This window comes from Triticum aestivum, chromosome 5B (assembly GCF_018294505.1).
Source record: "Triticum aestivum cultivar Chinese Spring chromosome 5B, IWGSC CS RefSeq v2.1, whole genome shotgun sequence".
NCBI lineage: Eukaryota > Viridiplantae > Streptophyta > Magnoliopsida > Poales > Poaceae > Triticum > Triticum aestivum.
In genome coordinates this window covers 685,287,745-685,300,500 of record NC_057807.1, presented here as the reverse complement: position 1 = coordinate 685,300,500, position 12,756 = coordinate 685,287,745, and the positions used below count along the sequence as shown (strand labels likewise).

Below are 12,756 nucleotides of genomic sequence, written 5' to 3'. Positions count from 1 at the left end.
TATATTTATCAACCGGAGCTGGAAGGCTGCGACCCGCTGGTGCGTGGATGCTGGAACCAGCAATCGTCACTGCTGAAACCGGTCTTCTGAGATGTTGGAACCGTGCAAAGCGACAGTGGCGAGTCGACGCTGCTCAACTGGGAGCTGCGACCGGCAGCGATGTGGGACTTCGCTGCTTCTTTTTATGCAGCCATGGCACCCGTCCATGGTGTCCCGAGGTTGCGGACGCCGAACGCCCGGTGCCGCGTGATGACCAAAAGCTGCAATCGGCAGAAGAAACGTTGCAACCAACATGGCCGTTAATACGACCGACGGAGGCGAGGAGCTGCATCGATGGTTCGAGGGCTGTGACACGACAACGGGGAACTACGGCAACGGGCATGAAACTACGATTGACAGCGAGAACAGTAATCACGGAGGTTGCGGGGGGCGGCGGAACGGTAACCGCGCTCTGCCTTGGGGCGAACAGGAGAGTGCGTACACGAATCGGAGTGCAAGCCCATTGGGGAAGAAAGAGATCGATTGGCTGCCCGCATTATATATATTTTTTTGAAAAATCAATGCGGGTGGGGGGGGGGGGGGGGGGAGCTCCCCACCTGAATATATTTCTCGAGTTTGTAACCCATCGTCAGACTGATTACAAAGAAGAATTACATGAGCACGTGTAGTCGTGATAAGAGGTAGGAACGCCAGGAGGAGGCGGCCAAGCACTGGTTTCTTCATCCGGTGTGTCGAGAGCATTAGGTCATCGACGATACGCCTGAGGGTGATAATACTGTGATGATTTTGTTGCTTGAAGGTCATAGCGTTTCTGGAATCCCAGGTGACCTGCGACCAATATCAACCAGTTGGCCGGATGCCTTCTCCGACCTTCACGGCGTTCCTATACGCCGTCCTACGAGCCATCAACTCGTCCATCAAACTGCCCACGTCATTGTACGAAGATCCACCGTTCTCCACCGCGCACCTTGCCTTCATGCAGAGTTCCCTGGCCTTCTCTCGTATCGCGTCGCCCTCGTCGCTGTTGCCCATCAGTCTAACAATGGATTCAGCGATCGCCTCTCCCATCACCACCCCAGAAGACGCGTAGTCCTTGCCGCCGGTGACGCTGACACCCACCCTGAGCACCTCCACGGCGAGCTGCTCGTTGTGGAGCTGGTCTGCATACCGCGGCCACGTGACCATCGGCACACCAGCGCTCACGGCCTCCAGCGTCGAGTTCCAACCACAGTGCGTCAAGAACCCACCGACCGCAGGGTGGTCTAGGATGAGCAACTGCGGCGCCCAGCCTCGGATGATGAAGCCCCGGTCGCCGCGCGCCATCAGCTCGGCGAAGCCTCCGGGCATCCACTCTGAAGAGTCTGGGGCTGGGGTTGCGGCGCCGATCACCCACACGAAATCCACGCCTGAGAGCGCGAGGCCGCGGGCGAGCTCGCGCATCTCCGCCGGCGAGGAACTGGTCAGCGTGCCGAAGGAGACGTACACCACCGAGCCGGCGGGCTTCGTGTCCAGCCACCGTAGGCAGCTGTTCGCGTCCGGCGAGAGCGCGTCCGTGCCCCTCCCGGCCATGTCCTTGCTGGCGAGCGCGACGGGCCCGACGAGCCACGCTCGCCGGCCGAGCGCCCTTTGGTAGTGCTCGACGTAGTCCGGCTCCAGCGCGTGGAAGCTATTGAATACCTCGCCGAAGCTCCTCTGGTCCGCGGCGTTGATGCTCTGGAAGAGCGCCCAGTGGTCAGGCCGCTTCGCCGGGTCGATCATCATTTGGCTCCGCCTGAGCTGGACGCGGTGCGGCAGCCCCGGCAGCAGAACGAGGGCGTCGAGGTCGTCGGGAGCAGCCTCCAGCGGGTTGTTGCGCAGCATGCTTTCGGTGCAGGACCGCGCCAGCATGCTGGTGCCGAGGAACGCGAGGCGCGGGACGCCGTGCTCCGCGGCGGCGTCCGCGGACCAGTGCCAAAAGCTGTCGGACACGACGGCGTCGGGGCAGTTGTCAACCAAGAATCGCTCGAAGGGCTGCGCCGCTTCGAAGAACCTTTCGCGGTCCACGTCGGACTTAAGGGCCATGCCGTTCTCCACGCCCGGCGGGAGGCCCCCGATGTCAGGGAAAGGCACGACGGAGATGTTGATGGCCGGGCAGCCGGTGCCATGGGACGCGTCGTTGGCATGGTCGACGGTGGAGCGGATGATGGCAGCGTTGACGGTCGTGGTGAGGATGGTGCACCTGATGCCACGGGCGGCGAAGAGCGCGGCCATATCGGCGATCGGTATGAGGTGGCCGGGGGCGAGGAACGGGAAGAAGAGGATGTGCAGCGGTGGCTGCTGCTCGCCTTTGACAGCCATGGCTGGCTAGCTGCGTGTCTGCTTGCCGGCACAGAGCAGGAGCAATCAGTACTGTATTTAAAAAGGGCAAGTTGTTTGTGACTTTGGTGATCTCCGTCCTCGAGAGTCCACTTTGCTCTAGTTATTAAGATGCTTGATTCTGACTTTTTCGATGCCTTCGCATGCAAGGGTTCGAACACTTTTCTCAGTGCAACTTATTTGAGTGTGATCGATCTAGTTAAAAAATTGAAAACAAGGTAAATTTCGTTACTATTAGTAAGTCGTGGACTTTGCTCAATCAAATACTCCGTCCGTCATACAGTATAAGATCGTTTTTCTTGCTATGTTAGATTGCAAAAAGCGATCTTATATTGTGGGACGGACTGAGTATTGTCTTGTTCGTTTTCTTTATGGAATTATTAAGTACATTTAGAAAACATGCCGTAGAACAATGCATGGTTTGAACAAGTAAATTAGTGCAAGGTCACTGTCTGGTTGCACAACACCTTCGCCAACAGTCACGTCCCTAGTTCGAAAACACCATCCAATTTGTCATCTAGACTGGTCATGTCCTAAGGAGCAGTTGGAGTAACCAGGCGTCCCCCACGTCGCCCTCCTCTGGTGACACGGGGAAATCCTAGCCGCCACAACTGGGAAGGCCCTCCTCGGCCCGCTACCTCTACGTCGGGACGGCTGGTGAAGCCGCGCCGCGCCCCGGGATGGTGGCGGCAGGGCGGATCCATCCCTCATGCGCCGCATCTTCCCTCACCCCAGGATGCTCCAAGTACAAAACCGCATCTCATGAAGAACTGGTGAATGGAAATCAGGACAAGAGCTACCTGTATGCAAAGCTGGACTAGGACTGATAGCAGAGTCTCAATTAGTGTTAGAGTTGTGTCGAATATAGTGTACAAGGTAGGTTACAGTTGGACTTGTAGTAGTATTGTGTTTAGATAGGATATGGAGTCGTGTCCTAATAGGACACTTGTATCCTAGGCCTCTCTTATATAGCGGGGGTAGACACACGATGTAACCTATGCCAACATAATAGCACAGGCGCGCAAGGGGGAGCCGGCGGCTTGTGCCGGCGCCCGGGTGGCCGTTGTGCGGTATTGTAGCGGTGTCATGGGGAGGAGCGCCCATAGTCAAGCCCCGGGGATGTAGCCATATCGGTGAACCTCGTTAACAAATCTCGATGTCGTGCTCCTGTGATTGCTTGGTCCTCGGATGATCAACGATATGCCTCGGATTTATTCTAACAAGTGGTATCATGAGCAAGGTTGACAAGGTCCGGGAGGCGGTTGAGTTGATCTAGAGGTTGAAGAACATCAACAGAGTTCTGCGGATAGTGGTCGTAATACCGGAGCAAAAGTCTTCGGCGAGTTACGGTTAGGAAGTGTAAGATAATAAGTTTTGGGGAACCAGCACAACCCTCTAGGGGTGGCTTATCTCATTATATATAATGGTTGTGTTATAATATGTATCATATACGTACATAGGTACAGAAGCTATACATAGTCTAACACCCTCCCTCAATCTTAGCCACTTTCTAAAGAACTGAGAAGGGTAAGATTGCGCCTACAAGCCTCAAACTATGGCAGCGGTAAAGGCTTAGTGAAGATGTCTGCAAGTTGATCCTTAGATGAAATAAACTTGATCTGGAGTTGCTTCTGTGATACACGTTCCCGTACAAAGTGATAGTCAACTTCAATGTGTTTCATTCGGGCATGAAATACTGGATTTGCAGAAAGGTATGTAGCATCGATGTTATCACACCAAAGAATAGGAGGCTGTGGTTGAGACAAACCCAACTCCTGAAGCAAAGACTGCACCCAAATAATCTCTGCAGTAGCATTAGCCACAGCCTTGTACTCGGCTTCAGTACTGCTACGTGACACAGTAGCCTGTTTCCGAGCACTCCAGGCGATCAAATTAGAGCCAAAGAATACTGCATAACCCCCCGTGGATCGCCTGTCATCTGGGCTACCAGCCCAATCTGCATCAGAGAAGGCCGAAAGGACCCGAGAGGAAGTCGGCCGAATATGCATACCAAATGTCAGGGTGAACTGAACATAACGAAGAATGCGTTTAACAGCAACCCAATGAGTATCTCTGGGAGCCTGAAGATACTGACAAACCCTGTTAACAGCATAAGAGATATCTGGTCTCGTGATCGTCAAGTACTGAAGTCCACCAACAATGCTCCTGTACTCTGTGGCATCCGCAGGAGACAAAAGCTCACCATCAACAGCTGTTATCTTGTCGGTAGACGACATGGGTATGGTGGTCGGTTTGCACTTCAGCATGCCAGCTCTCTGTAACAACTCCAAGGAGTACTTCTTCTGCGTAAGGACAAGACCAGTAGCACGAGAAGTGACCTCAACTCCAAGAAAGTAGTGAAGCTTCCCAAGATCTTTGACCGCAAAATCAGCACCAAGAGAGCAGACAAGAGCATCAGCAGCATACTGAGAAGAGCTGACAAGGATAATATCATCGACATATACCAAAAGATACATAGTGACTTCTAGCTTCTGTAGAAGAAATAACGAAGTGTCAGCAGTAGACGGCACAAACCCATGAGCACGAAGGGCAGAGGCAAGGCGGGCATGCCAGGCACGAGGAGCTTGCTTCAAACCATATAGTGCTTTGGAAAGACGACAAATATAGTCAGGACGATCAGGATCAGAGAAACCAGGCGGCTGTTTCATATAAACCTCTTCCTCCAAAAATCCATGTAGAAAAGCATTCTGCACATCAAGTTGACGAAGTGACCAACCACGAGAAACAGCAATGGAGAGAAGAAGCCGAATAGTGGTAGGCTTGACGACAGGACTGAAGGTGTCCTCATAGTCAAGACCATGACACTGCCGAAAACCGCGAGCAACAAGTCGCGCTTTGTAACGCTCAATAGATCCATCCGAATGCTTCTTCACTTTGAATACCCATTTTGAGTCAATAACATTTACCCGTGGTGGTGGAGGAACGAGAGTCCATGTCTTGTTACGAAGAAGAGCATGAAACTCCTGCTCCATAGCCTCTCGCCAATGTGGAATGCGCAGGGCAGCCTGATATGAGCGAGGCTCAGAAGATGGATCCGCAACAGCAGCAGCCAAACAAGCAGCCAACCAAGCAACCGTACCATCCTTACGTTCCTTAGGTTTGAAAATGCCACTACGACTGCGTGTATGTGGTCGGGACACAGGAACCACCGAGGTCGACGGAGCAGCCTGCAACGGGCTGGAGGACGGCGACGTTGACGAGTCAGCCGGTGACGAGGAGCCAGTCACGGTAGCCTCGGACTCGGTTGGCGAAGAAGGCCGACCCACCGGTGAAACCGGCAGAGCAGACGAAGCAGCTGGCGACTCCGGCATCACAGACCGGGCCGATGGCGAGCTCGGCATAGTGGGCCGTGGCGCGGCCGGTGTCGCGGGCCGATCCGCTGATGAAGGCGACGTGAGGACCCGAGCCGCGGGCGAAGACGGCGTGACGGGCCGAGCCGCAGGCGAAGACGGCGTGACGGGCCGAGCCGCGGGCGACTCGGCGGCCGCTGGCGAAACGGACCGAGCAGTGGAGATGCTCGGCGCGACGGGCTCGTCGGGTGACCATGCATGGGCACGCGAATCGATGCCATGCAACATAGGGCGATCGACGTGCCCACCAGAAGACGACGATGATGATGGTGAATCCTCCAACAGCTCCAAACGAGCTCCACGTCCGGTTCCTGCACCATGGTTAGGTAACAGCAAAGGAGAGTATGCAACATCATCAAATTGGTCAGAAGCAACAGAGGATGAATGCAGGGATGGTGGTTCGACAGTGGACACAGGAAGGTTGGCAAAGGGAAAAACATGCTCATCAAACACGACGTCCCGAGATATATAGACACGATTAGTGGGAACATGAAGATATTTGTAACCTTTATGAAGAGAGCTATAGCCAAGAAAAACACACTTCTTAGAACGAAACTCAAGCTTGCGCTTGTTATATGGACGAAGATGCGGCCAGCAAGCACACCCAAATACCTTGAGAAAGGTATAATCAGGTTGTTCATTAAGGAGAACCTCAATGGGAGTCTTCATGTTTAAAACACGAGTAGGAGTACGGTTGATGAGAAAGCATGCAGTGGTGAAAGCATCACTCCAAAACCGAAACGGAACAGATGCATGGGCCAAAAGAGTAAGACCAGCTTCAACAATATGACGATGCTTACGTTCGACTGAACCATTCTGCTGATGTGTATGTGGACATGCTAAACGATGAGCTATCCCAAGCGACTGAAAGAAAGAGTTGAGGTTGCGATACTCGCCCCCCAGTCTGACTGGACATGAACAATTTTGTGCTTGAGAAGACGTTCAACATGTTTTTGAAACTGAACAAAAATATCAAACACATCAGATTTGCGTTTAATAAGGTAAAGCCAGGTAAAGCGACTATAAGCATCAACGAAACTGATATAGTAATTATGGCCACTGACAGAAGTCTGAGCAGGACCCCATACATCTGAAAACACAAATTCTAAAGGATGTTTCACCTCACGACTGGACTCCGAAAAAGGAAGTTGATGACTCTTCCCCTGCTGACAAGCATCACACACTGCTACATCTTTATGACTAGACAAACTAGGAAGCTCATGACGACGCAAAATATGACGGACAATAGGTGTGGCCGGGTGACCAAGACGAGCATGCCACTGTGATGGAGAGACCCGAACTCCACTGAAAACACGAGCGACACCAGGATGCTCCAGACGGTAGAGGCCCTGGCACAACCGCCCACTAAGAAGAATGTCCCTCGTGCCCCGATCCTTAATAAAAAGATCAAAAGGGTGAAATTCACAAAGCAGATTATTATCACGTGTGAGTTTAGGAACTGAAAGAAGATTACGGGTCACAGATGGAACTCGAAGAACATTGCGAAGCTGAAGACTCCTATTGGCATGTCTAGTGAGAAGAGATGCTTGACCAATATGAGAGATGTGCATACCTGCTCCATTGGCGGTGTGGATCTTGTCGGAGCCATGATAGGGTTCACGAGTGTGAAGCTTCCCCATCTCGCTGGTTAGATGCTCTGTCGCCCCAGAGTCCATGTACCAGTGTGGATCGATGGAGTAGGACCGAGTGTGTCCCTGTTGCTTCTGCGGCGCGGGACGATCAGCCATGGCGACCTGACGGGCATTGTTGCGTGTATCTTTGCCGTCATTGCCAAGACCAAGGAAGCTTCGCTGGAAGCGCTTATGACACTTGGAGGCCCAGTGCCCATCGCGGCCACAAAGCTGACACACACGTGGACCGCCAGCCCCCGGTAAGGTCGCAGTAGGTGGGGGGGCCGAGGCGGGCGACGGTGGCAGCCCCAAGGGAGACCGGGGTGATGAAGAAGAGCGGCCACCCTTGGTGGCGGCGTTGGCCGAGAGGGAGCCAGTGCCCCTGGTGCGGCGAGTCTCAACCCGTTGCTCAGTGAGAAGGAGCCGAGAGAAAACCTCGTGTGCCAGCATGGGTGTCGAGTTGCCCCGCTCGTTGATGATCTCGACTAAGGCATCATACTCCTCATCAAGACCATTGACAATAAACGAGTTGAACTCGGAGTCGGTGAGGGGCTGTCCAATGGAGGCCAATGTGTCGGCGAGGCCCTTGACCTTGTTGTAGAACTCAGTGGCAGTGGAGTCAAGCTTCTGACACTCTCCAAGCTGACGACGGAGTGCAGAGACACGAGCCTGGGACTGCGCTGCAAAGGTGCGCTCAAGGATGGTCCAGGCCTCATGAGACGTCTTCGCGAAGACAACAAGGCCGGCAACTGCCGGCGAGAGCGACCCCTGGATGGAGGAGAGGTTCGCCTGGTCCTGCCCCGTCCAGACGCGATGGGCCGGATTGTAGACCGGACCGTGCACGCTGTTTACCAGCGCGGGTGGGCAGGGAAGCGATCCGTCGACGTAGCCTAGCAGGTAGTGACTCCCCAAGAGCGGGAGAACCTGCGCACGCCAGAAGATGTAGTTGTCGGCGGAGAGCTTGATGGTGATGAGATGACCGAAGTGAAACGGCGGCGGCGAAGACAATCCCATTGAGGAGGCTGCCTGGGGTGCAAACACCATGGAGGCAGCCGGAGGCACCGAAGCCGATGCGGGAGGAGGCGGGATCGCAGCCAGGGCGGGCGCCGCAAAGCTCGCGGCCGGTGCGGACGCCGCCAACCCCGCCAGCGGGGCAGTGTGATCCGCTTGCGGCAGGAGCGGCGGGACGACGCCTGTGGAGTCCGCAGCGGACGGCGGCGCCGCGGTGTGGACCACGAGGTCACGCCCAAGCGAGGGCGCCGGCGGCGTGGAGAAGACGGAGCCGATGCTCCTTGTCCCGATCGGAGCCGGAACAGAGACGGCATCGAGACGGCTCTGATACCATGTAAGACAATAAGTTTTGGGGAACCAGCACAACCCTCTAGGGGTGGCTTATCTCATTATATATAATGGTTGTGTTATAATATGTACCATATACATACATAGGTACAGAAGCTATACATAGTCTAACAGGAAGCAGATTGGTCGTCGTAATCTTCAAATTGCAATCGGAAACATCTGTAGCAAGCAGCAGGTCGAACCAGCGACGTGTGCGCGGCCGTACGTGAGGACTCAGGAAGCCAGATGCCGAGGCACTGTTCGGCGACTCGGATTGATCGGCAAGCGGCCAGATCCGATGGTGGCTGAGACGCGTGTGGAGCGTGCAAGCGGCGGTGGCGCACGTAGGCTGGCTCTTGGGCAGGCCGGCCCATGCGGGGCTGGCTCGCTGGGGTCAAAGCCCCAGTTGCAGAGAGGTGACAGGCTGAGACGCTCAGGCGTTTTGGCAAAAGGTCAAGGCCGAGGCGTGCAGGTGCAGCTATACTATATTTGTGGAACGCGTGCAGCCGGAGATTTGTTTGAAAAAAATATATGGCATAAAGGCTTAGTCAGATCGTGATGCTTTTATGGAAAAGGAAAAGAAAGGGAAAGCCCAGCTACAGACGTGTGATGAATCAGGAGTTTGAGCTAGCTTAGCTTTATTGATCTGATTTGGTATGTTCACATGGGAAGGCTACAGGGACTTTGCTTTGGTTTCTTTTTTGGTACACATTTGTGCATGGATGAGGGTGGTCACGGTGATGGCTTGGGGAGCCTTGAAGCGTGTCGTTGCAGTTGAACAAGTTCGGCTGGGTCGGACTGGACAGTCTGACGGATCGACGTGAGTCGGTTGAAACAGAAGACGGTGGTGGGATCGGCGACGACGACGTAGGAGTGTGATGCTGATGGTGACCGACTTCTGGGGCATGGAAGCACGTGGCGCAGGCCTGAGGGCTTGTGTGACTTCGACAAAACTATGGCGTGGGGTTGATTCAAGACGGTGCACATGTGAGCTTGAAGTCGACGGGACGCGAGGGTGGACTGATCATCTACCATGGAGTCATGTTGAAGGTGGAGCTGGATTGAGGGGCTACGGTGTAAGGATCCACAGAATCGAAGCCTATTCAGCGGATGGGAAAAGCGAGTGGCACGTAGTTCGGACTGGAGCCCAGTGGTCTGATGGAAGCGTGAAACTCGTCATCGGTCGGTGATGATCAGTGGTACTCTGCAGTGGGGGTTGAGTGGTGTGGGTTTGCGACCTTGAGACTCGACCGGGACAGCGGAGGCTCGACGCAGTAATAGCGGCGAGGCGTGCGGTATGCACGGGACATGGAGACGGGCCAGGGCTCTGGTGGTCATACATGTGGTGAGACAACTGCGAATTTGACTCGGGATGACTACAAGCAACGGTGAAATTTCTTCAAGTTTCAGATAGGCGGTCAAGAAAGGAGCGGTGATGTTGAGTTCAGGTGACTCTTATGTGTGACACCCAATATGTGAGTTGTTCACTTTCACGCGGGTCAGTGATCGGTGTGTGATGGCGTTGACGGATACTCTGTAAGTTGGGAGCACGGACTAGAGTAACAAGGAACTTAATTGTGCTCGAGTGTTGACCGTGGTCAAGAAAAGAAGGGACTACAAGTTGCAGGTGGAGTCACATGGAGTCTTTGGAGTAGCAACGGTGCTCATGGGATAAGCTCAAGTTCAATGTACATGGAAGTTTGACGTATGGACGAACTCAAGGTGGTGGAGAATATTCGTCAAGGTGGAGTTTGTTAGAGTTGTGTCGAATATAGTGTACAAGGTAGGTTACAGTTGGACTTGTAGTAGTATTGTGTTTAGATAGGATATGGAGTCGTGTCCTAATAGGACACTTGTATCCTAGGCCTCTCTTATATAGCAGGGGTAGACACACGATGTAACCTATGCCAACATAATAGCACAGGCGCGCAAGGGGGAGCCGGCGGCTTGTGCCGGCACCCGGGTGGCCGGTGTGCGGTATTGTAGCGGTGTCATGGGGAGGAGCGCCCATAGTCAAGCCCCGGGGATGTAGCCATATCGGTGAACCTCGTTAACAAATCTCGGTGTCGTGCTCCTGTGATTGCTTGGTCCTCGGATAATCAATGATATGCCTCGGATTTATTCTAACAATTAGCTTCATGTTGCTGAAGTTGAAATCGAGGGCAATTAGGAGTGATAATTCGTACTCACCATAACATGTATCATATCCTGGAGGGATCCCCATGTGCCTTTTCATCAGATGAGTGTAGTTTTCACTTTCGATGAGATTTCGATGTAATACACTGAATTCACTAAATTTCGGTGATTTTGTTACTGAATTTCAGCAGTCACTGAAATAATTACCTTTCAGCCATACTATTTCAGCAATTGCAGTAGTACACATGAATTGAAATAATTTTCAAAATGATTTCAAAAAGTTCCATATTTAAATGACTTCAGGTGAATATTTCAGCCTTTTGCCGAAACGCAAACTGAAATTCACTAAATTTCGGTGATTTTGTTGCTGAATTTTTTCTGAAACTGAAATTCAAAACCTGCCACTAGTGTCGTAGTCAAACAAGGCTAGAAGGGAAAACTCATCTCTGAATTGCACCATAGTACAGGAGTAAGACCGCAAGCTCTTGTAGCTCTGAGGAATACTCTGCTCACATATCTGAACAGTAGCAACATGAATTTTATCAGATTGCACCATATCCGATGTTGGGTACGTTGTACCAGAATCAACTTCAAAGTAGTCCCCCAACCCAACTGATGATAAGCCTTGGTTGATATAAAATGTTGGACACTCAAATGTTTCTGATGCTTCAGTACTGGGCATCTGTAGTTTCATAGTTCTGAAATTGGTAGCCACTCCTACGCCTTCCAGTTGCTGCACCATATAGAAGGAATGAGATCGCGGGGCCTTGTAATTTTCTTGCTCTGCATCTATTAACGCAGGACCCTTCTTTGCATGTTCAGCCCTATCTATTACTCGATCCGGTCCGGTGTTGTGAACCTTGCAGATAACTGAAGGGCTCCTCCATCGGAATCAATTCACAACAGCAAATAGGTTGAACCACCAAATACGTCAGAAAGTCACACGGATCACCACATTATTCAGAATTGCAATTTCTAGTAAAACGGCTACTCCCTTGAAATTTCCCTAGGCTAAAAAACGACCAATGCACTGTCCTGCTCCTGATCGGCACTACATACAGTAGCAGGCTCATGTACAGGCTTTTTTTTTTGAACAATCAACGCGGGGGGGGGGGGGGGGGGGGGGGGGGCGATCGCCCACCTGAACATTTTTATTTAATAAAAGGACATGGGTCGGTCAGTACATAGTTCCGCAGAGCTCAATGAGCGGGAGAAAGTAGGGGGGTGGGGGGTAGCTACAGACAGCTACACACCACCGGAGCAATGGGTTACAATCTACACGGGAGGGAGCCCGGACCACCCATAACATGAGATGCTCCTGGATCAAACGCCGCAAGTCAAGATCAGAGGTATGGATGTTATCAAACACCATCGGATTCCTGGTCTTCCAGATGACCCAAAGGACACAACACATCGCCGTGCTGAGAAGAGGAGGGCTCAAGGAGGCGTGACATGTAGAGAATACCTGCCAAACACCTTCGATACTGCTATCCATGAGTACACTAGGGCGACCGAGGACGCGCGCCCACAGTGGACATAAACGAGGGCACTCGAGGAAGAGGTGCACGATCGTCTCCGACCGCCCTGGGCAAAAAGGGCAGTCGTCATGCTCAAGGAAGCTGATCCGATGAAGAAACTCCCGCGTACGCGTGTTGCCATGCTGCAGAATCCAGGTGAACACCTTGACCTTAACAGGCATGAAACCCCAGTTGAGGCCATGCAGGGGGGGGGGGGGGCACACCCGGAGAGCTTGATCATGCGGTACACCGCGCGTGTCTTGAACTGAAGACACTCACCCCATGCCAGGACCCGCTCGTCGTTCACCTCAGAGAACTGAACTTGATCAAGCGCTGACCGGAGCAAGCAAAGCTCCAAATCGGTGGTACTGGATAGACGGTCATGAACAGGTATCGCACCGGCACCAA

The 12,756-nt window shown here is 53.0% G+C and overlaps 1 protein-coding gene across 1 annotated transcript; it reads right to left on the bottom strand.

Annotated features, from left to right (window-relative positions):
* Positions 1-623: 623 nt before the first annotated feature.
* Positions 624-2,337, bottom strand: LOC123117657 (anthocyanin 3'-O-beta-glucosyltransferase-like). The gene has a single exon (XM_044538373.1). It carries the CDS (start codon positions 2,335-2,337, stop codon positions 841-843), a length of 1,497 nt encoding a protein of 498 aa, XP_044394308.1. The 3' UTR covers positions 624-840.
* Between the last annotated feature and the right edge of the window lie 10,419 nt (positions 2,338-12,756).